The 26310-nt window shown below is 40.4% G+C and overlaps 1 protein-coding gene and 1 non-coding gene across 3 annotated transcripts in view; one reads left to right on the top strand and one right to left on the bottom strand.

Annotated features, from left to right (window-relative positions):
* Positions 1 to 23698, bottom strand: part of Sacm1l (SAC1 like phosphatidylinositide phosphatase) — a 55438-nt gene extending 31740 nt beyond the window's left edge. The window contains exons 1-6 of one of the 2 annotated variants that reach the window (XM_027415519.2): positions 23530 to 23698; positions 11021 to 11118; positions 9431 to 9505; positions 7556 to 7683; positions 3284 to 3433; positions 963 to 1022 (exon numbers count right to left, since the gene is read on the bottom strand). In XM_027415519.2, coding sequence (XP_027271320.1) covers positions 963 to 1022; positions 3284 to 3433; positions 7556 to 7683; positions 9431 to 9505; positions 11021 to 11118; positions 23530 to 23558 — 540 coding nt within the window. In that variant the 5' untranslated portion in view covers positions 23559 to 23698. Of the gene's footprint in view, positions 1 to 962; positions 1023 to 3283; positions 3434 to 7555; positions 7684 to 9430; positions 9506 to 11020; positions 11119 to 23529 lie in introns of those variants that run through there. The other variant, XM_027415520.2, reaches the window with a different exon arrangement.
* A 274-nt stretch (positions 23699 to 23972) lies between these two features.
* On the top strand, positions 23973 to 24045 carry Trnar-acg. The gene has a single exon. It is a non-coding gene; the product is annotated as a tRNA-Arg (tRNA).
* The last annotated feature ends 2265 nt before the right edge of the window (positions 24046 to 26310 follow it).

Genomic DNA, 26310 nt, shown 5'->3' with positions numbered 1-26310 from the left:
ATGTACACACCAATGTATTTTAAACTTGCCTTGATTTATGACTTTCATTGTTCTGCAAAACTATGAAAACTTCAAACTTCTTCCATATTGAAACATAAAATTTGGAGTAACCTAAATCTGTGTTCCCAGGTCATGGTCATTAAAATGTCTCCAGAATAACCCTTTTCCTCCCTTTACAATGAGAGCTGTGGTTTTTACTGAGAGGACTGGTATCCCTTACTTCTACATTATTCATCCAGTACAATTCATTCTAGCTGTCATAGAGAAAGCAATGTTTTTCATTTAAAGTTTCCATTCATGGGGACTGGAGAGATGGCTCAGTGATTAAGAACTAGCTGGTCTTACAGAGGTCCTGAGTTCAATTCCCAGCAACCACACGATGGCTCACAACCACCTGAATTGAGATCTCACACCCTCTTCTGGCCTGCAGGGATATATGCAGACAGAACACTGTATACATAATAAATCTTAAAAAATAAAATAAATAAATAAAAGCTTCCATTCAAAAGTATTACGGTTTGTACCTTAAAGTCCCTAAAGGCTTATGTTTTTAAAAGCTTGGCAACTGGCCAGAGAAGCTCTTGGAATTTAGAAGATACAGCCTAGAGGAAGAAATGGTGATCATTAAAAGCTAACCTTTATGAAGGCACTGTACTCAAGCCTATTCCCCTTTGTTGACTGGCATGTTCTCCTGACTAAAGGCCAAACGCAAAGGAGTCAATAAACAACGGACTGAAAATTCTGAAACCCCTGAGCCTAAACACTTCCTCCTAAGTTCTCTCAGACATCCTAACACAACAGGTTAGACTTCTACACAGAGCAGTAGGAGAAGGCAAGAATGGTCCAGTGTTAATGTGTTACAGTTAGATTACATTAATTACCCACTCCCTAGTGATGGTTAGTCATTTTAACACATTCAAACATATATTACAACAAGGAAAAGATTAATTGGAGTACATTACCTCTGGCTGAGCAGACAGCTCTCTGAGCAGATGCCCGTTCCATACAAACCGCTGATCTGCCTGAGAAAAGTTTTGAAATTTATCTCCAGCCACAGTTAAGTGTCCCCAGATGGAAAACTATACCCATCAATGCCTCCACCTGGTGGCTAATGAGCTTCTCTGACATGTTCCAACAGAACACACTCACTTCAAATCTGTTCCTCCTCTCCCCATTCCTGTCTGCCTCATCATACACACACACACACACACAACACACACACACAACACACACACACTCTCTCTCTCTCTCTCTCTCTCTCTCTCTCTCTCTCTCTCTCTCTCTAAGTACCCTCTCCCACTTTTCTAGGTAACCACTGGCCAAGAACTGAATCTTTCAGAGTCAACACTCATTTTTTTATCTCCGCTACCACCACCCAAGGACAACACCTGACCAAGCATAGCTTTATTGCACAGCTACTTGGCCTCCATCTTGACCCCACTCCAGCCTGGCCTCCTTGGGGATGAAGGAACTCTACTTTCTGCTGTCCACTCTGTCAGTTCTTCAGTGACTGCCACCTCAGAGCCAAGTCTTTGCTTGGTCTCCCCGGAGATCTGGCAGCTACAATCCATCACAAATACAAAGGAACTTGAGTTTACTCATCTCAGCACATGGACCAAGTAGATAGCACCTTGCTGAACCATATTCCCTCCCTCCTCACACCTAAGGTCATAGGAAATGACTTATAGTGTCATGACCAGTGGAGTATCATGTCTTTTAGTTTGTGTTTCCAATTTGTTTGTGCAACTCATAATTAGTAGTTATCATTGCATAATGGGTGTGATTCATAACTAAATATTTTACAAGTCACTGAAATTAAATAATAACTTGCTGATTCTAAAAAGTATGCCTGGCACACAACAGACACAGGAGAGAAGTCTGATAAACATGTAAGGAGTATAGCAATTGGTTTTAAAAGCATCAGTCTCTTTTGTTTAAAAGCTAAATTTCTTGATTACTTAGTTTATATGTAAATTAACATACAATTTTACTTGATTAAAATGTAAAATCTTAACTCCAAACAGTTAAAGTACTAAATTAGTGAAATTTATAATCATTTTCACTAGTCAAAATGGTCAATTACTGGCAATGTCATACAGATTGCAACCTTTAAAATTCTGTATGCCCTTAAACATGTCCATGGTTTGTTAATTAAAGAAAAAAAATAATAAAGGAAGGAATAGCGGCATGTCTCAGTGGTAGAATGCTTCCTAGTATGCATGAAGTCCTTGTTTTAAGCTCTAGCAACACACACACACACACATACACACACACACACACACACACACACACACACACACACACACACACACCACACACACACACCAAACACAGTAAAATAAAAACAGATAAATAAGATCAAGGCAGCAAAAGCCATGTCCCTGAGCAGCAGAAACTCAGTTGAGAACACTGAAAGCTTAGTATTAAAAGTACACTCATGTTAGCCAAACCTGTGGCACAGGCCTTGTAATCTCATCAGAAGGCTGAGGCAAAGGATTCAAAGGTCAAGGCCTTCTTGGGCTACATAGTGAATTCAAGGCCAGCCTGGGAAGCTCAGTAAATTCTGGCATGACAGCATGGGAGCAGAGCAAGAATGAGAGGGAGAGCACACCTCTACCTTCATAACTGGCTCAGATTCCTTAAATCAATAAACTGCTGTCTCTTCTAAAAACAACATCACAATTGACTGGCCATTACCTATTACAACACTGATGCAAAGAAATCACAAATGAACACAATACATAGCTAGCTTGCAGACTTGTCCCCCACGTTTACATTTAATAGCCTGGTAATATTTATGTAAAATTACAAACTCTGGGGTTGGAATGTAGTTCAGTGACAGAGTGCTTGGCTAGAACATGCAAAGCCCTGGACTCAAACTTTATCACTGTATCATGTGTACACGTACACATACATTCTGAAAGGTTTTCACCTAATCATCCGGGTGCATTTCTACTAGATTCTTAAGTATCTATACCAATTTATCACAATCATGGCTGTGTATATACCCAAGGTAGGGCTCTTAGTAAGACCTACGATAGACATTTGAAACACAGTGTGTTTTCAAACCTCACATATGATTCTAATGCATTCACGAGTAAGAAAAGTCAAAACAGGACTGGAGTATGGTCCAATGAGAGGGTACCTGCCTAGCACATGAGGCTCTGAGTTTATCTCCAGGACTGGGGATTGGGGAGTAGGAAAAGAAAAAAAGAAAAAAATGTAAATTTTTATAGATGAAGGAGTCATCCCTCTTATTAAGCAACCTGAAGAAGCAGCTTACCCTTTCCAAGAGACTCATTTCTTGGAATTCTGGACTTGTGTTAGATAGCCGTTGCAAAGTATGCGTCAAGTCATATGTTGTTGAAAAGTAAAATCCATCCATACTCAAGACGTGGTTTAGCATTGCTAGGAAAGTTTTATTATCTTGTAACTGCAAAGAAGAAAAGGGAGAGTTCAATACTGGCAACAGTTGAAAAAAAAATCTGTCAACATGAGAAGACAGGAAAATTAAAAACATCTATGTCCAGCCCCATTAGGTATCAATGACATAAGCACCTGGCCAGAGATGGGGAATACTCTATAAATGCCGTCAATATTGAAACTCATTTAGTATAGGTACAGCCTCCTCCCTTTGGTATCATCCACTCTAAAGCAGGAGAGTTAGGTTTTTGTTTTTTAAGACAGGGTTTCTCTGTATAACCACCCTGGCTGTCCTGGAACTCCCTCTATAGACCAGGCTGGCCTCAAACTCAGAGATCCACCTGTCTCTGCCTCCCAAGTGATGGGATTAAAGGTATGTCCTGCCAACTCTTGGCCAGAGAAGTAGTTTAAGAAAACGCCACCACTTTAGATTACAGCACAGCCTGCAGTGTGCCAATACTTCCCAGATTCTCTCTGTCCTTTACCACCCAGCTTGGGTTTACCATCATTATCCTCATTAGCAAATCAAACACACAGATCAGGAGATTAGCATTATTCTCACTTTCAGAAAATTTCACTGGTTTGAGCTGGATAGCAAATAAAAAAATCATTTTTCATTAAAACCAAGTTTTAAAAGCCTAGTAAATAAATATTTCCTTTATTTTACAATAATTTTAGCTGGCTTTCCCAGTTAAAAACAATATTGACATTTTTTTTAAAAAAGAACTTTTGTCCCAACAAAAACTGTCAAGGTTGTAGTTATTAAATGATTAACATGTAACTTATACATTACAAATGTATATACTATACATTTTTAAATGTAAGCACAGACTAGCAAAAGCAAAAAAAAAAAAGTATTAAACAGCACAAAATTACTTTTATGGCTAGACGACAAATCCAAGAAAATATTCCTGAGTAATTATAATGAGTACAGCTACTTTTATTTCACGTGTGTGTACATATGTGTTGGTGTGCATAACATCGCATGTGTGTGTGAGGGTTGAGTATGGAAGCCAGAGAATGGCCTTAGGTGTTATTACTCAGGACATCATCTATCTTTTTTTATAACTTTTGTTGACTTTATGTGTGTGAGTGGTTTGCCTATATATGTATGTGCACCACATGTGAGTCCAGAGCCAGAGAAAGGCACCAGATCCCCAGGAGATGAAGTTACGGGTGGTTGTAAGCAAGCCACCCTCTGCAAAAGCAACAAGTGCTCTTAACCACTACGACATCTCTCCAGAGCCCATCATCTATCTTTGTGGAATCAAGATTTCTTAGAGCCCTAAACTCATAGACCATTAGAGACTAGCTAGTCTACAAGGCCTAGGAAGTCAACTGTGTCTGTGTCCCTATCATCACCGGGATTATAAGTGTAAGCATCTTGGGTTTTTATGAAGTTCTAAGGATCAAACTCAAGCCCTCATGCTGGCAAGGCAAGTGCTTTTAAAGACTGAGCTCTAAGCTTCATTTTATTTGTTTAAAATATTATTTCTCATGGAGAATGAATATACTATTAGGAAAAGGAAATTCTAAAGTATAAAAAGCCATATATTATAGTTTTACTTGGTAAAACAGTGTTATGACTTGGCATTTTTAAGGTAAGGAATATATTTTTGGAAAAACAAATCTTATAGAAACACACAAGGCATGCTTCTCCCTGAGGAAAATATGGTTGTTGGGGATGGGAGAAACACTTTCTGGCAAGCTGCCCATGTTCCTATGTAAGTAACCCTAATTAAACACATTGGTGTACACACACACACACACACACACACACACACACACACACACACACAAATCTTCGGAGCCAAGAACAGTAGTGCATGCCTTTAATCCTATTACCCATGGAGCAGAGTAAGGTGGATCTCTCTGAGTTCCAGGCCTGCCAGGGCTACATCGTAAGGCCCTATCTCACCAGCAAAGCAAAACAAAAACAAAAACCCCAACAAAACAAGCAAGTAAACAAAAAAAACTCAGTGTAAAACATTTTTAAAGGCATATGCCGTTACTCCCAGCACTTGGGAGGCAGAGGCAGGTGATACAGAAATGAATACTTTGCATTAATATGGATTTTGGTTTACTGATGCAAATTTAAGGTCAATTTTGTTATATGTATACCTCTATTCTTGTTTAGGTATTGTGTTTATACAACTCTTTTAAAAATGTAATGTATAATTAAATACAGATTGCAGATAGTAACCTATAATAGTCAAAACTTAGGCTTTCTAGATATACAGAGATATATTTCAAATGGATAGGTATTCTTCAAAACCTTTCAAAGACCTACAGAATATGTCATTTAAAATGGTTTGTTAACTTAGGGCTTTTCATGACAATGAGACACACTGCTCTTGAAATACAAATTAAGTCAGAGAGGAAGATGGGCATCGAAGAATGGAGTTTGCCTTCAACATGACAGAAACAGCCATTTGGACAAGAAACTACTTTTGCCTGAACTGCTTGACAGCATGCTGTCCAAACTGGACAAGAAGGTTACAAAGAAAAATGACTTACAAACTGCCAATACGTGGGACAGTTTCAAATTCCCTGCTTTGCTAAGAAGTCTGACAGACATTCTAGGTCTATAGGCTAAAGATGGATGTCCTAATGTTACAGAGGAACTTTGGGTGACTGTCCAGAAACTGTCAATTCTAGAGTTTATATATTATCCTTCTGGGGTCTTTGATGGAGTTGAGGACAGATAGTTAAGGTTTTCCTTAGCTATGATAAAAGATAAGTTACATATTAAACTTTAGACTCACAAAGACAGGATAGATGATAGAATATTTTCTTTCAATTTTGCCAGATGTTAATGGACTAAATATTGTTAACTATAATTCTTGCTTGATAACTGTTTTGTTATATATAAATTTTACTATGTTAAAGTTAAAATCTTTTTATTTTCAGAAAAGAGGAGATGATGGGGATGTCATTCTGTATGCTGTGAATGTTTCTCTTGCTTCAGTCTCTAAGTGCTAGAACTGCAATCGTGTGTCATTATACCCAGTATTTGGTGCATTATAATTACAACTATCAGAAACATGAAAATTGAAACCTGAGCAGCATCTGTAACATGATGTACATTATGTAAAAAATGTAAATTATGATTGGAAATATCTGACACTGGTAAATGTAACAAACATTTCTGAGTCTAAATGAATTTTTATCCTTTTATTTTATCCTTTGCACTTTGAATGTGTGGCAGTTTCTTTAATAAAAAGTGTGTTGCAATTATCCCTCGGCTCTTCCTTTCTGTCAGAGCTACTTCACTGTGACGGCAACTTCACTACCACCTCTGGCTTTGTACCCAGTGCCTAGACTGGTGACCACTTATGTTCCCATAGTCAAACTACTCTATGGCTCCATTATTATGTCCAATCTCAAATTACTTTCAGAGTTGCCATTTGTTTGCACTTTAACCTTTGCTAAGTTACTTCTTTGGTTAATATACCATGGTCACTAACACTTACTATATGTTGTTAGGGGTCTAGTGTTAACTAAACCAGGTAATTGTTCTGTACATACACACACACACATATATTCTCTCTCTCTCTCTCTTTCTCCCTCTCTCTCTCTCTCCCTCTCTCTCTCTCTCCAATGTGACTAACAGTGAAGAAACTTTCTTCTAGAAGAAAAAAGGAATGAAAAACAATTTCAAAAGTATCTAATATTTTATTTTTCTATAGAAAATATGAAGCTAAGGTTGGGTATTGAGTTCTTGGTCATTCTATTTGTCCTTTTTTCTCTATAAGAACTCCATAATTTAAATTTTTCATTATTTAAAATTAAAACCAACAAAATATTAAATATTTTTAACTGATTTTTTTTTTTTAATGTGCATTGGTATTTTGAGTGCATGTGTGTCTATGAGAAAGTGTCAGATCCCCTGGACCTGGTGTTACAGTTGTGAGCTGCCATGGGGTTGCTGAGAATTGAACTTGAGTCCTCTAGAAAAGCAGGCAATGCTCTTAACCACTGAGACATTTCTCCGGCCCCTTAAAAATCATTTTTTTACAGATAGGTAGAAAGCTAGTAGAATAATATCATTTACAAGTTATTTAATAACTGGGTTTATAAGAAATCCATCTACATTTACGACCCCATTCCATGAGACTTTCTAAATTCTTACCTGAATATCAGTCAAGTGCAACATTGTCTTCTTATAAGAAAGAACATCAAAATCTGTGGCTCTCCAGATTGCATGATTAAAAAATTCACCTACTTTCACCTTTTTGGTAATGACAACAAGATAATTACCTGCAAAAAAGAAAAAAGAAACCAAACAAATGCAATTTTTTTTTTTTAAAAGGGAAGTGGGGCTAGGGTTTGTAAGATCAGGGGTGGGGTCTATGCTCAGCATGTATGAGGTGGCCCTGGGTTGGAGTCCTAGCATATCACAAAAACCAACAAACAGAAATCACAAAGTAATAGCCTTTATCTGTAAACTTAAAAGCCTGGCAAAATGAGACTGCATTGAGCTACTCAGATAAGAGGTCCATATTTTTAAAGCATTAAAATTTATGAATATAAAGAATAATATCAATTTTTTTCTCAAGAAGATAAAAGTAAACCTTTTGATAACCAAAGAATTGAGCTTAGCTGGCAGAAAGTTGAGACAGAAAATATTTTTTTCCAAGCTTGTGCCTTGAAACACCAGAAGTCTCAAATGTAACCAGGGCAGGGAGGGCAGTCCTCTCTACACTACTCCTTTGTCCTGATCACTCTAAATGGTGGGCAAATGTGCTGGGGCAGTATACCTAACTAGATACTTTGAATTCACAATTGACTACTAGTTAGAAATCAACACCATGACAGCCTATGCACAATACACCAATCTTTACTCTGCCCAACCTCCAACCCCCTTCCCTGATCACTAAACACAGTCGCCTCCCTCCCTCACTCTTTCTTTTGTGAAACTGAGGACAGAAGCTGGGATCTTACACGAGAGGTACACACTACCACCAACCTATATTCCCAGATCTCCTTATATTAATTCTTAAGATCTGGTCAATGCTCTACCTCCAACTGCCCTGCCTAGCTTTTCCTGTATATAAAACTTTCTTAGAAGCTGTAACACTGTTACAATATCTTATTACTTGTATACCTCTTGTCAGTAGACTGTGAACTGTAAGAAAATGGAACATCTGAAATCTTTTGTAACTTGCACCTTGCATAGTGACTTAAGTAAAAACAAAACAAAACAAGAACTTTTTAAAAGTTCAATAAAATGAAACTCAAATAAAAATCAACCTTTTTGCACATGTCTATAATCCCAGTACTCAGGAGGCCAGGCTTGAATATAGCATGAGTTCAGGGACAGCTATTAATATAGATTAAAACCACGGAAATGTTAAATAAACAAATAAATACCTTAATAACTCAAACCAAGTATCATACTGTTACATATACTGTCATATTGGCACAAGGTTGAAGTTATACAATGATAAATCAATGCATTTATTTTTTTTAAATGGTTCATGTTTTTAATCCCAGCACATGGAAGGCAGAGGCAGGAGAATCTGTGTGAGTTCCAGGACAGTCTGATCTATGTAGCAACTTCTAGGACAGTCAGTACTACACTGAAAAACCCAGTCTCAAACAAAAATTAAAGGTTCTTAGAATTTAGGAGATTTCAAATCTAGTTAGAATAAAATCAAACATGAATTTTTTCTTTTAAAAAGAATACTTCAGGCTGGGCAGTGGCACAATGCCTTTAATCCCAGTACTTGGGAGACAGAAGCAGGTGGTTCTCTGTGAGTTCAAGGCCATCGTGGTCTACAGAGGTAGTTCTAGGATACCCAGGGCTACAAGAGGAACCCTGTCCCTAAAAACCAGAACAAAACGAAAGAATACTTTAGGGTGATAAATTTAACTGTTTAGAGAACATTATTTTTAGAAACTAAGGACAAATTCCTAACCTAGAGATTTACCTAAAGAATGACAGGAAGAACACTTTTTCTCGTATCTAATGTTATCAATTTAATGACCTTCTTGGTGCTCTTACCTGCCACCAGATGGATTGTGCCCAGTATCCCAAATATTGGTCTTGTAACAGCTGAAGGAGGGACATCTTTTTTGACTGAAAAAGGAAGAAGATAATATAGAAAAGCTCACCATCAAAATAGAAATTTAGTTTGAGTAACTTCAAGTATATCAATTTGTACAATTTATTCTATAAAAAACTAGCATTTTTCACTAACATTAGACTTCCATTCCTGCAGAGCATAAAATATAGATGTATGATATTAAAAGAAGATGGTTTCAAAAACAACATACTTCAGCTTCCTCATCAGTAAATTGTGAGTAATTACTAACATTGTCAGAAGACTAAGTACTATCTATCCCTTTAAGAATAAGTAGAAGTAAGGGTTTGAGACAAGAATATCATCTCACATAATACTAACGGAATATGAAACTAGAACTGCCCATCCATGTCCGAAATTCAAGAAAAGAAAGGAAGAAAAAGCATTCTTCTCCTGTGTCAAGCAACAATGTACATAGGTGGGTAAGAACCCAGGTTTATATAAATGATGTCCATTATCAATAAAATTGTATCTTAGAGAATGCATTTCACAATTGTTAAACTTTCAACCAGTATGTTTCACAGAACACACTTTGTAGTATTCTTGTTTAGAAAATAATGCCCCAAAAGCAGCTGGGAGAATTCCTGCCGGACCAATGGCCAGGCAGAATATAGCTAGGCGGGACACAGTTACGGAGAAAAAGGTGGAGTCAGGGAGACGCCATGTAGCTGCTGAAGGGGTAAATGCCGAGCATTAATGGTAAGCCACAGCCTCCTGGCAATACAAAGATTAGTAGAAATGGATTAATTTATAAGAGACAGCTAGTCAGTAATATGTCTGAGCCACTGACCAAACAATTATAACTTAATAATAGACTTGGAGTGATTATTTCATAAGTGGCTGTGGGGACCCAGTAGGCAGGAGAGAAACTGTGGCAGTGGAGTCGGTTGAGACAGAATAACATTCAACTACAGTTTTGTTTGATTCTAATTCAAATACCACTATTTCATCTCCTACACAGTCACATGAGAACAGAACTCTGAGGGACTGACAATAAAAGAAAGCAGTCACTCTCTAACACAAGGTTCTCCAAATTTATGTGGCTAGAAAACTTTATTTTACTAAGGTCTTTTTTTTCCAGCTTTCTTTTGACTTATTATCAACCTGAATCTCACTACTGTAAATTCAAGTCCTGATCCTTCAGCTCTAGAAATGAGTTTAGACACCAAAATGAAACCTATCAGAATACAGATAAGGACACACAGAAATTCTGGCCTATATAGTCCTGGTAACACACACCTATACTCTCGGCACTTGGGAGGAAAAGGCAGGAGGATCCCGAGTCTGGGTCCACCTAGGCTACATAATGAGTTCTAATACAGCCTGAACTATACTGAGCAAAACCCTTTCTCAAAAGACACCTACCCCCAAATTAACTGAGGTAGCAAGAATTAGGTTTTCTAGTAAGAAGGCACTCAAAGAGCCTCATAATGATGTACCACCGACAGTCTTAATTACTGTAATCTCCGACCTGAATATTTCTGAGAATCTCGAAAACTAGCTATACAGACCTGCAAGGGTGACCTCTGTAGACACTCGGTCAATGGTGAGTACATCATCTGCTCCATCATCACAAGCTTCCACATAAAACTTTTCAGGTGTAATATGCCTAAGAAGAAATTGACAGGCATAAATAAGTCAAATAAAACCAGGCCTTAAAATTTTATTACAACAGAGTTTAATAAAATTTTCTAAACAGATGGCACTGCTAAGTTCACTATCCTTTTGAATTTGCTGCAATTCTTTCCACTTGTGTATTTAATGCTGTTAAGATTTTAATTTGCGGCTGGGTGTTGGTGGCGCACGCCTTTAATCCCAGCACTCGGGAGGCAGAGGCAGGCAGATCTCTGTGAGTTCGAGGCCAGCCTTGTCTCCAGAGCGAGTGCCAGGATAGGCTCCAAAGCTACACAGAGAAACCCTGTCTCAAAAAACCAAAAAAAAACAAACAAACAAAAATTTAATTTGCTATAAAGCCATCAATTCAAATCACTTAAGAAAATAATAATCTTCTCTAATGTATTACCTTCTGCATCATAAAGAAGGCAATACGGCATGATAATGGCAGAATGTACAGGGGCAGACTATGAGCTGTGAACCATAGGCAAATAATTCATCTTTTCACATTTCCCTTACAATAAGGGAATCACCACATGTACAGCATGAATTAAATAAGTCAGTTTTTTGGTACATAGTGCTTATTAAACACACAGATATATGATGTTGTATTAAGAGCTGGAGATATTGTTGAGTGGACGAGTACTTGCCTTGTACAAGGCCCCAAAAGTTGGATCCCCAGGATTAAATTTTTTAAATATATAACTAAAACATATTAGTGTTAGCTAAAAATACTAAATTGTCTAAAATAAATTACTTAAACATTTGCTTTATGTATACCTTCCTGAAAAAAAAAAAACCTTTCATTTCATAAAAAAGACAATAATAAAAGGAACAAAAAATAGGAACCCACTTTGGTACACAACTTTGTACCCAAAGTCTAACAAACAAACAAAACAAAACAAAACAAAAACAGTTGGTTCCTCAAGAGGTCAACTAGATACATCTGCCAAGCAACTCAGTGTGGTTAAGGACTAACTCAGGAAATGAGAAGAACTGACAAACAAGGAGGTAAACATGAAGCAGACCTTAACTCACAAAGTGAGGCTGCTGCCACTGCAGGCAGGGTCCCCCACCCCACCCAATCTTCATTGTTGATTCACCAGACTTCAGAGTTTTGTGTGTGATAGCAACCTTGGGCTTTTCTACCCCATGATTCTGCCTCACTTTGTCTATCAAAGACTTTACACAAATCCACACAGCCATCTCTGACATTAATCTCCTATTTACCTCAGTTATCTAGTGTTACAGAGATGTAGTATACTGTAAACTCACTGTTTCTGACTGAGTTTTCTGAGAAATAGCCAATCCTTGATTATTCAAATATAACTAACATCTATTTACAGGTTATTAATAACTAAATTATTAATATGAGACTAAGTTCTTTCATTTTAAGGAGTATTCTGAGAGAATGAATGTCAAGCAAAACAAAAAGAAAGCAAATCTGTTTCAAACGTCAATATTTAGTAATTTATTCCCTTTTACCACCAGATCTATTTCACTGAATGCTCACATCACCATTTCTTCATTCCCTTTTGATAGGTATTTGGGCTGGTTTTTGGCTTTAGGGTTTTTAGTAATGAAGGTACCATGAATGAACTTAAACATTCAGCCAGTGTGCTCCATTCTACTGAGTAACTGCCCAGAGTGCGATGTTCAGGCCCAACCATGTGTGTTTAACTTGTACTGAGGAAGGAGAAAAATGGAAGACTGCACAAGAAAACTTTCTGGGGTGGTGGATGTGTTCTGTATCTTAACCCCAGCAGTGATGGCATAAAAATCTCAACATTTACCAAACTATATATTTTAAATATGTGTCATTGGCTACATGAACTAAATGCCAATATTTAATGAATATTTATAATAAAAAGAAATATTTATAATAAAAAAAGCAAAGAAGTCCTAAAGCAAACAAAGGACTTTGTGGTAGTTTGAATGTAACTGCCCCATAAGCTCATAGGGGGTGGCACTATTTATTAGGACATGTAGATTTGTTGAAAGGAGGTGTAGCCTTGTTGGAGGACATATGTCACTGTGGGGATAGGATTTGAGGTCTGTTTTGCTCAAACTTCGATCAGTGTGACAGACCACTTCCTGTTGCCTACAAGATGTAGGGCTCTCAGCCACTTCTCCAGCTCCATGTCTGCCTGTAGGTTGTCATGTCCTATCATGATGATAATGGACTGAACCTCTGAAAGCTAAGCAAGTCACCCCAATTAAATGTCTTCCTTATAAGAGTTGCAACAGTCAGCCAGGCGTTGGTGGCGCACACCCTTAATCCCAGCACTCAGGAGGCAGAAGCAGGTGGATCTCTTCGAGTTCTAGGCCAGCCTGGTCTACAGAGTTCCAGGACAGCCAAGGCTATTACACAGAGAAACACTGTTTTTTTTTTTTTTGGGGGGGGGAAGAGTGGCCATAGTCATGATGTCTGTTAACAGCAAGAGAAACCCTAAGACAGACTTCCAGTTTATTTTATCATAAGGTATGGTATACCAATCTTGTTTAAGGATTAAGTGAAACAGCATGTATAAGCTCTTGGGCACAAGGAAAAGACATCTGTGTTCTTAATTAAGCCTGGGATGGCAATGCTCACAGAACAGTTGGAGTCACACAAACATTTTTCGAAGCTTTCCTCAGTGTGACACTGAATTCACTTCCTGTTGCTTTGTGGGTAGTAAAGCTGACTCATAGAGACAGCAACTTTCTTTCTGAGACACTATGCTGCTCAGGCCAAGCTGAACATGAATCTGTGGTCCTCCTGCAGCTAGAGTAGCTTTTTATAACTACTACATCTTTTAAAAATCTTATGTGTGCGTACACCTGTGCCACAGCATTCAAGTGTAGGTAAGAGGATAATTTCAAATGCCAGCCCTAACCTTCCATCTTGTTTAGGACAGGGTTTCTGTTGTTATTCCACATACCAGTTAGCTGGTCTGTAAGCTTCTGGATGTTCTCCTGCCTCTGCCTTCCAATTCACTAACGGAGCATTGGAATTACAGACAAACACTACTGTGTTGGTTTTTCACGGGTTCTGAGGATCTGAACCTAAGTCCTCACTCATACGGTGTGGTGGTTTGAAAGTAAATGATCCCCAAAGGGAGTGGCACTATTAGGAGGTGTGGCTTTGTTGGAGTAGGTGTGGTCTTGTTGGAGCAAGTATGTCACTGTGGGGCGGGCTTTGAGGTGTCTCTTTGCTCAAGCTTCCCTCAGTGTGACACTGAATCCACTTCCCGTTGCTTCTGATCAAGATGCAGCCAGCACCATGTCTGCCTACATGCCAAATAATGAACTTAACCTCTGAAACTGTAAGCGAGCCACCCCAATTAAATGTTTTCCTTTATAAGAGTTACTGTGGTCATGGTGTCTCTGCACAGCAACAGAAACACTGAGACATACAGCAAGCAGGTTACCCACTCAGCCACTCAGGCCACAAGGTAACATCCTTTAACACAAGAGAAAACCTGCACATTCATAATAGAACTCCTAACATAACACCAAAAAGTTATTCAATTAATCCTTTAAAGAAATACTAAATAGATGATATTGGTATTTTTGCCACACAGAAACATCTAAATAATTTAATTTTGAAAGAATAACACTGGCTGGAAGGGGATGGGGGTTTTAGTATCCAGGATTCTGTACTGGCCTGTCCTTGGGTTCTGACAGGATAAGTCCTCAGCTGCAGCCACTAAGAGCACCAGCTGTGCACATTCACCAAGCTCACTTTTAATAGGGCCCTGTCTCCCTCTCTCTGTCTCTGACCCTCGTCCTCCCTCCAGCTGCTGCTGTCTCTAGAGGCTGGTCTCCCTCCTCCCCTTTTCCCTTTTTATGATCCCTTTGCCCCAAAACAAACAAACAAACCCTCTGCTTGAACCCGTCAGCCGCATGGTGTCTTTCTCTGAGCACTGCTTTTCTTAAATTACAACAGGGGTGGGGGGTGAGGGGATGGTACATGCTTTTAATCCCAACACTCAAGAGGCAGGGGAAGTCGGATTTCTGTGAATTCAAGGCCAGCCTAATCTACAAATTGAGTTCCAGGACAGCCAGGTCTATACAGAGAAACCCTGTCTGGAAACCACCCCTGCCAAAAGAATAACACGGGAATCAAGTTACATCCAACTCACACATACCATCTGAACATATAACTAAGACACAAGAACAGTAACATACTGGCTACATAGCTAAGCATTAATTTATATCTATCCTCAGTTGTGTTTAAATGATTTTTATTATATGTATAATTACTCCAATAATGATCATTCTAAAAGAAAAAAAAAAAAACCCTACACCTCACATTTTAACCCTGCAGGAAAAAAAATCAATCTGTCCTACTCGCTTAATACTGAAAGGCCCCAAATACTGATTTCCAACTTATCTGGATCAAACTTATACCAATAGAAACCTACACGTTTCCAAGAAACATTCTTCAAATCAGAATATATATGTATGTATGTATGTATGTATGTATGTATGTATGTATTTCAAAGAAACCAGAGCCATTTCTTAGGAGTAAACCCAACTTAAAATATCAAGGTCACATAAAACAATGCTCTGATTTATTAACCACCGATGTTCTAGACCAGTGGTTCTCAACCTTCCTAATGTCGGGACCCTTTAATACAGTTCCTCATGTTGTGGTGAACCCCAACCATAAAATTCTTCCATTGCTACTTCATAACAGTAATTTTGCTACTCTTATGAATCAATGTAAATATCTGATATATAATATATCTGATATGCAATCCCAAGGGGGTCTTGACCCACAAGTTAAGAACTGCTAGAGTATTAAAAACTTGTTTGGCTAGTGAGATAGCTCAGCTGTTAAAGTGCCTGTCACCAAGCACGATGACAGAAATTTGATCTGTGTGATAGTTTGAATGTAACTGGCCCCCATGATCCTGAAGGGAGTCACACTACTAGGAGGTATGGCCTAGCTGAAGTAGGTGTGGCCTTGTTGGAGGGCATGTGTGACTATGGGGGTAGGCTTTGAGGGCTCCTTTGCTCAAGTTTCACTCAGTGTGACACTCAGGTCATCTTCCTGTGGCCGGCACCACATCTGCCGGCTCACCGCCATGTCCCCTCCCATGAACCTCTGAAACTGTAATCAGGCATCTCAATTAAACGTTTTCCTTCCTAAGAGTTGTGGTCATGGTGTCTCTTCACAGCAACAGAAACCCTAACTAAGACACTCACTGGGACTGGCATGGTGGAAGGAGAGAATCACCTCTCAGAAGTTGTCCTCTGGCCTTCATATGCTCACCATGGCACGCATATACACTAAATGAATCAATAAGTGTTTTAAAAAAATAGCTGCTTAAAAAATTCTGAATGTCTTTTTTATTTATAAAGCTATGAGTATATGAAAAATAAAAGGCCCTGATTCTAATAATATAGCACAGAGTCTGTTTTAAAAAGCCAAAGGATGTGGACAATACTCTGCTACTTTTTTGGCAGCCATCTACACAACTAATAGTTTGAGCAATTAATCCACAGACAAAATGTGATTAGCAAATAATAGTTTTATGGAAAAATTATTTATAGAAGTAACTGTGATAGGAAGAATCTTAAAAGGTTCCAATAACATTCTCATTTCCTAATTATGTTGGCACTATCATAAAAGATGGAATTAAGTTTACTTATTGACTGTTCCTAAAAGGGGACTAAGCAGTGGTGGCGCACGCTGTTAGTCCCAGCACTTGGGAGGCAGAGACAGGTGGATCTCTTACAGAGAAACCCTGTCTCAGAAAAAAAAAAAAAAAAGAAATTAAAGACGGAGTAAGTCTCAAATGGTAAGGATAGACCCATTATAATCATGTCAGCTCTAAAAATAAAAGACAGGAAAAGTCAGTCAGAAAAGTGGCAGAGGCGAAGTTTTGTCCTGAGAATGATTTAACCAGCCACTACTGATGGCTCCTAAGGTAGAAGGGCTAGGCTGCAAGGACAGGAGAGCAGCCTTTAGAAGCTAAGACTAACCTCAGGCTGACAGCCTGAAGAAAATGATGACACTGGCTCCTCTACCACAAGTAGCAGAGACTCAGTCAACAATGTGAATGAGCTTGGAATGAATTCTTCCTTCAGGCTTCAATCCGGAACACAGCTTTGTTAATACCTTAGCTGTGAGATAATGCATGTTATGTTTGCTTTCTACTACCTTCAATAAAACAAAATGACAAAAGGCAACCTCTCCCTGGACACTACAGATATCCTATGCATTGTTAAAGCACAGTCTCTTACACTCACTGTTGATGGTTAAGTTCTTTAAATTCTTGTTCTAAACACACCTTCTGGTAAATAAGCAAAGACAATGGGGGAATGGCTGGCTGGAGAACTCTCACTTCCTGCTCTGTCTTGAGGGGGGGAAAAGGAAGGAAGGGAGGAAGAAGGAAGGAAGGAAGGAAGGAAGGAGGGAGGGAGGGAGGGAGGAAGGAAGGAAGGAAGGAAGGAAGGAAGGAAGGAAGGAAGGAAAAAACCTACCATGCCAGTTAAGCAGCCATCCAGAAAACAATGACCATTTTTACACTCCATGGATATTTTAGCAATGCTACAGAAGGCTTGCTTGCTCTAGCTACCAAGAGTGCAGCAACAGCCAAGTTGGTGTCAAACAGCTTGCATGCAATTTTTCCTGTACCACTTTCATGCAGAGTAGAGGGCAGCACTTCTTTAGTAACTAGCAGAGGGCTGCTGTTGTGATCCACGAAAAGTGGACAGTGGCAGAACCGATGTGAACAGAGACCATTTATATAAAGGTCTGTGGTTGGCGCAAATGCCCCTTCTCTGGCTCTTCAAGTCGATTGTTAGGTTCACTTGGTGAGATAAGAAACACCCCACCCTGCTCTGCTGCCTCTTACTGTTGCCAACATTAGGCCCTCCAAACTGTCTCCACGTGGCATTTTCTTGCCATTAGTAATATAGCAATGATTATTCAATACATAATCTCAGAGATCAGATGATGGATTCTAGCCCAAGAACCCTTGGGCCCTTTCTTGTTCTTAACTCTCAGAGAGACACTGCTAGAACCTAAATTGCAGATACTGCCCTACCACTACTCTGATAATGCAACTAAAAATGTTTTCTCTTACTTCTTCCCTATTTATAAACAAAACACATTTTTAGGGTTTTGAACACAAAATCTACCTGGTTTAAATTAAATAAGGTTGGGCCCAGTGTGCTGGCACATGCCTTTAATCCCAGCACTCAGAAGGCAGAGGCAGGAGGATCTTCTGAATCTGAGGCCAGTTTGATCTACATAGTGAGCACCAGACCAGCCAAGCTACACAGTGAGATCCTGCCTCAAAAAAAAGAGAATTCTAGTATTGAAAACTTACACAAATTTGTATGGAAAAAAATGAAAAGAATTCTTGATATGAACTGTAGCAATGGCATACAGCAATGTTAAAGAACTTAATGCCATGAAATTGAATACATAAGAGGGTATATTTTTAAAATACATTACCACAATTAAAAACTACTATCTGCATTAAAAACATGACTGCTGTCATAAAACTATGGCAACACACCTCCTCTGAAACCTTAAAAGAATTAAAGATCTTAAAATGTTTAACATACCTCTCTCTGGTTGGAAAAACAGACATATTTTTACTAGGTTTGATTAGGAAAAAGAACTTAAGACATAAAGCGGGGTCCCCTGGGCCCAGTGTACCACATACTGAAGGTGCTTACTCAACCTCCCTCTGAGTTCCAGCAGCACCAATTCAGTCTCTCTCTCACCAGAGGCCCAGGACAACTCCCAAACCAGCTGGTGTCCCTAGGAAGCCAATTCATTTCTATTTCATCTTCTTCAAAACTCCGTGATCCTGTCTATTCCCTATATACCTTAAAACCCACCAACAATCACACTCCTACAAACCATATTAACGCCTCAAGTCCACTGTGGTAGTCAGTGTAGTGGTGCACCCTACTACAGTGTGGTAGTAACCCTAACACCTTTGAGACAGAAGCAGAAAGGTGAGGAGGGATTTGAAGTCATCCTTGAGTTCAAGACCAACCTGGGCTCCAGAGACCCTTTCTTAAGCAGGACTCTCTATTATGAACTTCTGTCCAATCAATGCCTCTTCTGGGCACAAACCTTTATCGTCTATGTATGCCTAATTTCATGAAGAAAACTTGAGCTAAGCCACATCCTTCCCTTCATGAAAAGCTGTGTGGATAAGCTGAGTGTTCAGTGTACTAGACACACTGTACATATGTATGTTCACTGTGGCGAGTTTACATGGCATTTGCTCTCTGGGTTCCATCATTTCTCCTAACTGCATAGCTATGAGAATGAAAGTGTTTAAGAAAGGCAAATTCCTGAGGAAATAGTATTTCTTTTTTCCCTAAAGGTATAGGTATTTTAAAAAAGATTTTTGCTTTATTAATTTTGCACACATGCATGTGTGCATATGTGCATGACTATATGTGTGTGATAAAGGCGGGGGGTGGGGATGTAAATGAATGAAGGTGCCTGTGGGAGTCCAGAAGGCAGCTTTGGACCTCTTGGAACCGGAGACAAAGGCAGTTGTGAGCCATCATGTGGTTGCTGGAAATGAACTCAGGACCTCTGGAAAAGCAGCCAGTGCTCCTAACCTCTGAGCTGTCTCTCCAGCTTAGAAAAGGTCTTTTTGTTTTGTTTTGTTTTGTTTTCAGAAGCAAACAACCACCTGATTCAGTAGCTAATAAACATGTTTAGTATGTGGTCTACATGTGACTGAGAATAGCTGTAAGTACAACCTGATACACAATCAGAAACTTACCTAGCACATTTTTGCTTAAAACAAATTTGGGGGGGGGGTTGCTTTTTTCCCTGCAACTTGACAACATGGCTCTCAAGTGTGTGTTGTAGATGATAAAACTATTTTATAATATCAAAAAGCTAGATACACTTAAAAGTATTCTGTCTTATGTTTTATTTTGAATGACATTTAAAGAGAAAAACGGTAATACAGGGTGGCTTTAATATCATCCAACAATGCATTTTTCTATTGTTGTGATTTCAAATTTACTATTTGACATTATTCATGCTTATGTAAGTAGCCTAAAAAGCTAGGCATGTTGACCAATATCTGTAATCCTAGCACTGGGAATGGAGAAGCGGAAGAATCAGGAATTCAAGGCTAGCCTGGGCTATACAGTAGGAGCAAAGCTAGCCTGGGCTATACAGTAGGACTCTGTCTTTTAAAACAACAAAGGATATAGATTATTTTTATGAAAAACCCATATGCACCTGTCAACTATTTTCTCCTTCAAGTAACTCAGTTTTATGCCTGGCTGTCCAGACTATGAAGAGAGAGCAATCTGATAAGAAAGGATCATTTGAATAATGCAGTGTAATGGAAAGATCACTGGACTCTTGGCCAACTGTGTTTCAAGGTTGACTTTGTCATGGCTTAGGGTGTGACCTATGTGACCAGGACACCATGTGACATTCTTCAACAAGGGCAAACTGTATATCAACCTATGACGTCACAGAGGCACTGACAATAATATACATGAAAGGACTTAATCCTCTGCTGCTTCAAAAGAACACATGCCAAATCATCCTAGGCTCTGTTCTTCTTGAAGCAGTCTATATGGAGATTTAAGGAGTAGATGTTCTTCAAAGGCTCATGCTTGATATTAAAAAAAAATCAGAGAGGAAACCATCATTAAAGTATCCATCACATTTTAGATACACTCAGCCTTGCTGGGGGAAACAAAGTATACATTAACTTGCCTTTCAGTCCTCTTGTCTATGAGTAAGTAAACAGGATGTGTAAATTGTATGGATATCTAGTGCCCAAATCCTGTGAAAATAAATCCTCACTTTTGGTTTCAAAAATAATACAAAAGCTCAGTGAAGGAAACCAAATCTCGGAGAAGGCATCTATGAAGTTCCTTGAGTACTTTATCTACAAGCTTCTCAACATTATGAAGTATAAACACTCATATTTTCAAAAAAATTTACAGGGGCTAAATAACCTGCCCAAGATGCAAAGCTAGTAGAAAGTTTAAGAAGTTAAGCCATTGCCTTGTTCTGACTAAACCACCTGAGATTTCTCTTCTTCACTACAAATGTGCCTGACCAGCATGTAGACAAGAGGGTGAAGAAATAACTCTGGCAGAAAGATCAAAATAAACCTAACATGAAGCTAGAAGAGGGCTAGCAAACCTTAGCATGACTTACAGGAAATAAAGTTAGAAGATTATAAAGACATTAGGATCCAGGTGGCTAAGAAATTTAGGCTTGGGGCTGGAGAGATGGCTCACAACCAAAAATATAAGAAATGTAGGCTTGGTCTAGCCGGTCAATAAAATGGAGTGGAAATTGTAAGCTGGGAATTAGAGGATGAACAAAACATACCTGGAAGGCAGATATGTTTAACTTTAACAAGGCAGAGATGGACTGAAGAGAAAGTATGACATAATGTACAAAAGGTTATTATTTAACATCCAAGTACTAGGTTAGTTATATACCAGTAAATCTATAATAAGCTTTGCATATGGCTCTTTTTAGGCATTTTTAAAAAGTGGCTACCATGTCCTATCAATTCTTAGATAGGTCAGCAACTAATTCAACCTACAAATATCTCTATTTTTTGCCCAAGGGACATATTTAAAACTTTTTAAAAGATATTTATTATGTATATAGTGTATGGCTGCTGGGAATTGAACTCAGGACCTCTGGGACAGCAGCCGTGCTCTTAACCTCTGAGCCATCGCTCTAGAACTCCCCCCCACCCAAACCCTTATTTAAAAGTTTAAATGTGAGGGTTAAAAAGAAAGGGTCAAAACAGATTCTAACTCACAAACCCTTGCCCAACAAAAACCTGCAATGAAGTTCTATCTTCACATTTGTAGAAACATCTAAAACCTAAAGACTGATAATGACTTCATAACCCCACACGAAGTTTCCAGTTCAACCCAATGCATAACCCAGATTCACAGTTTCTGCTTCAGTACAAAACCATTGTTCCCTCCACTAAAGAATAACTTTCCCTTCTCTTTTACGTATATATGTATATATGTCTGCCTGTATTGAGCTCTAAACTGGTGAGACTTAGTGCTTGGGCAGCTCAAAAATAATCCTAACTCTCAAGCTATTCACCTCAGTCATTCTTGGCTGCAGGAAAACTCAACATCCTGTAACCTAAAGCAGAGCTACTTGAAGCCAAGGCTCCAAATAGCTTAAACACACCTGAGACCTAGTATAGGATCTTATTCAGCCCTTCAACAACTATCAGGTGGACAATAACCTAATTTGCCAGTCAAGTGCATGAGGCTCTGGCCCAACATAGACCAATACACTTTACTTCAACAGTAACCAGTGAGTGCTTATTTTGCAAAGGAGAATTCGAAGGAAGGGAGGAAGGAAGGGAGGGAGGGAGGGAGGGAGGGAGGGAGGGAGGGAGGGAGGTGTAGGGGGTCTGCAGCTGGGGTTTTCAAAGAGAACAGTAGCTAGTGGAACAGGAACAAAGGGGGAACTGAAGAAAAACCAATTACCACCTTTTTTTCAAAAACACAAGGTGTTGAGCTTCACTCCTAATTCTGTACTCTGAAGTTTACACTTAACTTTTTCAGTTACTCATAAGAAGCACCCAAACTACATTTGTCACTCTGCAAACGAATCAGAATGCCCATGTCTAAGTAACAGGATATTTTAACTTAGCTTTTCCAAAGTTGTATTTGCTTCTGCTACTAAAGGCATTCCCAGATTACTGTCCGTGACTTTTAAACAATCTCGAGGTAAATAAAGCGGATTAGGGCGAAGTTACTCGCCCAAGAAAGAGTGCGGGTGCGGAGAGTAACAGCATGAGAAATACCTTTTTTTTAAATCCAGGGCGAGCCAAAGATCTTATAAATGTCTATTTTTTGCATCTCTAAACAAGCAGAGGCGAGGTCTAAAAACCTCAAGCACCTGGCTTTGCTAAAAAGTCAATTTTACTGTGCCAAAACTAGAGGCAAGCCTCTAGCTGTCAACGCAGACTGTGGAAATAAGCACAGCAAATGCGTCGGACCCTTCAGACCACTGGCTGGATCTCTGCTGCACCCTAAGGAGGACTAGCGGCTCGCAGGCCCGGAAAGCCAGAAGCCAAGAGTAAGGTTTGCTCCGCGGGCGGACGCCCAAGCGCTCCGGGAGGTGCAGTCGATAAGGCGTCTCCGGGAAGCCGCACGGGAAGCTGGCCGCAGCCCCTCCTAGAGCTGCGCGCTCCGGCTCGGCTCACCGCGCCAGGCCCCGCGGCGGGCAGGCTGCGGCAGACCCCGGGCCTGCGCTGCGCTGCGCTGCGCTGCGCTGCGCTGCGCTGCGGCCAGGCCGGACGGAGAAAGGCGAGCCGCTAGCCTGGCCGGTGCGGGCCGCACACACCCCGGGCCTCGGCGCCCGCTCGCCCCTCGGCCCCTCCCGTCAGCGTCCGCAGCCCACGGGACTCACAGCTTCAGCTGCTCGTAGGCCGCCGCCATCGTGCACCGGCCCCTCGTTCCTCTGCTCTCCCCGCGCAGCGGACCCCGACGCCACCTCGGCTCCGGCTCGCCCCGCTGCTCTCTAGGTGCGGTGGCCAAGGAGCCTCGGCCTGCTCCCACCCCCTCCCGGGACCGCCTCTCGGGAGAGCACGGGAGCCGGCGGCGGACAAACCAGTGCAACAGCCGGGACCTGCGAGACACGCCTCCGCGTACGGATTGGAGCCGGCCAAAGCACGCCGTGACGTCGCCGCCGGGGATTGGTGCAACGCGCTGCGGTGAGAGGCGGAGTCCGCGTAGCGTTGCTCTGAGTCGGGACGCTCAACGAACTGACAAGAATGGAGAGCCGCAGGCAGGAAGCCTGTTGAAACTGCGTAATCGGAGATCAGCCATCACGGGAAGGGCTCTCCCAGCACCGGGCCAGTGGCGCAATGGATAACGCGTCTGACTACGGATCAGAAGATTCTAGGTTCGACTCCTGGCTGGCTCGATATGTGCAGACTCTTTTGTCTCCTCGCTACATGTTTGATCAGAGCTAGAATAATACCAAGGTCAAGTGTCTTGGATTTTAATGCTGCTTTGCGCAGAATAGTACCTTTTTAGCCGTATTTGAAACCCAGAATTGTCTAAAACGGCTTGCCAATTTCATAGCGCCCTCGTTCTGAAAGCAGCGCGGGAGTCTGCAAGCCAGACTTAAGAAAAACACCCGTGAGTGTAGGTTCGCCATCAGGGACGTGCGTGGCCAGCGTCTTTCCACCGGGTGACGGAAGCGCTCACCGAAGGCTCCTTGCAGGTGGAGCACGGGCGACACTGGCGCGAGAAGGGCGCAGCTTCTGCCCTGCAGCGCAGGGGCCTGGGCCGCGGACCCGGGAATGCCACTGGTGGCTTTAGCCAGTTCTGCTTGCAAAGCCAACCTGGCCTCCATTCCACAAGGAAACCTTAATACTTCAGGGATCTCACAGTAAGAGGACCAAAAAAGCGAGCTCACAACCATTCTTTTTACGTGAGACCAGAGACGTGTGACAGAAACGGGACTCAGATTATTCATTTAATTAGTCATTAGATGATTATGGCCTAGATAACAAACCTCATTCCCCAAGGTTTATTGAAAATGTGTCAAATACAGAAAATTGTTGGGGGCGGAATTAGAGCCGGGGCAAGGGGCGTGACTCATCCTTGCAGCCCTGACTGACCTGGATGTAGACTGGTGGTCTGGAACTCAGAGGCCTGCCCGCTTCTGCTTCCATGGCGAGATAGCATACCCGGCTTCTACATGGGGGGGGGGGGGTAAATGAATTTGTTTTTGTTTGTCCTTTAATTTTTTGTCTGAAATTTAAGGCCTGTAAATAATCCTTGAAGAGATTACATAAGGAAACTAGGTATTTTAAGCATAAATTTTATCTTGGAAATATGAGTTAACACTTAAAAAATGACACTGGCCAGGTGGTGGTAGCCCACGCCTTTAATCCCTGCACTGGGAAGGCAGAGGCAGGCGGTTCGCTGTGAGTTTGAAGCCGGCATGGTCTACAGAGCAAGTTCCGTGATAGCCAGGGCTGTTACACAGAGAAACCCTATGAAGAAAGAAAGAGAGAGGGGGGGAGGGACGGAGGGAGGGAGGGAGGGAGGGAGGGAGACAGAGACAGGGAGACAGAGACAGGGAGACAGACAGGGAGACAGGGAGACAAACAGAGAGACTTATATAAGTCAGCGGACGTTACTGCTATGGAAGATGGACTTGGAACTTTAGGTTCTCGAAGCTCCCAAGTGTTGAGATTACAAGCATGCACCACACACCTGGCTCAAATATTCCTCTTTTAAGATGTTCTATTTGGGTTGACAGGTATACATTTTAAAGGTCCATTTCATGGACATTTAGAAGATTTTGGGCACATATTTTCAAATTGCTTTGTGGAAGAATTAAAGCAATATACCTTCTGTCACCAACATGTTTCCATACATGCCAATCAACATCAGACATTTTTTATATACATATAAATTAGATATCCAGGTCCGATGTGGTAGCATATACCTATAATCCTAGTTGGAGACAGGTATTAATATTGGGGTCCTGCCTATAAATAAACAGGGTACCCACATACAAGTAGATATAAATTGTAGTTTCTCTGCAGTTATCATACATGAAAAACATTTTTACTTTTATTTCTTGACCTGTTGATTATTTTCTCTTGCTGTACTCAATTTTTTCTCACAAACTTGACCTTTAAAAATACTTTTTTGCTTTGTGTGTGTTTACATATGTGTGTATGCATGCATATGCAGCTGAATGCAAGTGCTTTAGGAAGCTAGAGATATGAGATCCCCCCTGGAGCTCAGTTACACCCACCCAAGGCAAGTACTTGGAACAGTACCCAGGTCCTCTGCAAGAGGATATTACAGTCTTTCTGCCAGTTCATTCTTAAATTAATTTTCACTCATATAATATTCACTATATAATATTATATAGGTGCTTTTAAAATTTTTGTACTGTTTTTCCCCTAATCTGCTTACATTTTATCTTGCTGCTTATCCTGATGTAACTAAGTCTTTAAGTCTTAAAACTTGGCAAACTGGTCAGTTACTTAGTGTTTCCCTAAGCACTTTATTCAGACAAATAAAATCACCAGGAAGTGGTGGTAGATGTCTTTAGTCACTCAGGAGACAGAGGCACGTGGATCTCTGTGAGTTTGAGGACAGCCTTGTCTACAGAGCAAGTTCTAGGACAGCCAGAACTATACAAAAAGCAAGACAAACAAAA

Source organism: Cricetulus griseus, chromosome 4 (assembly GCF_003668045.3).
Source record: "Cricetulus griseus strain 17A/GY chromosome 4, alternate assembly CriGri-PICRH-1.0, whole genome shotgun sequence".
Taxonomy (NCBI): Eukaryota; Metazoa; Chordata; class Mammalia; order Rodentia; family Cricetidae; genus Cricetulus; species Cricetulus griseus.
The sequence above is the reverse complement of the archived record's forward strand: the minus strand, read 5'-3'. Positions and strand labels throughout refer to the sequence as shown.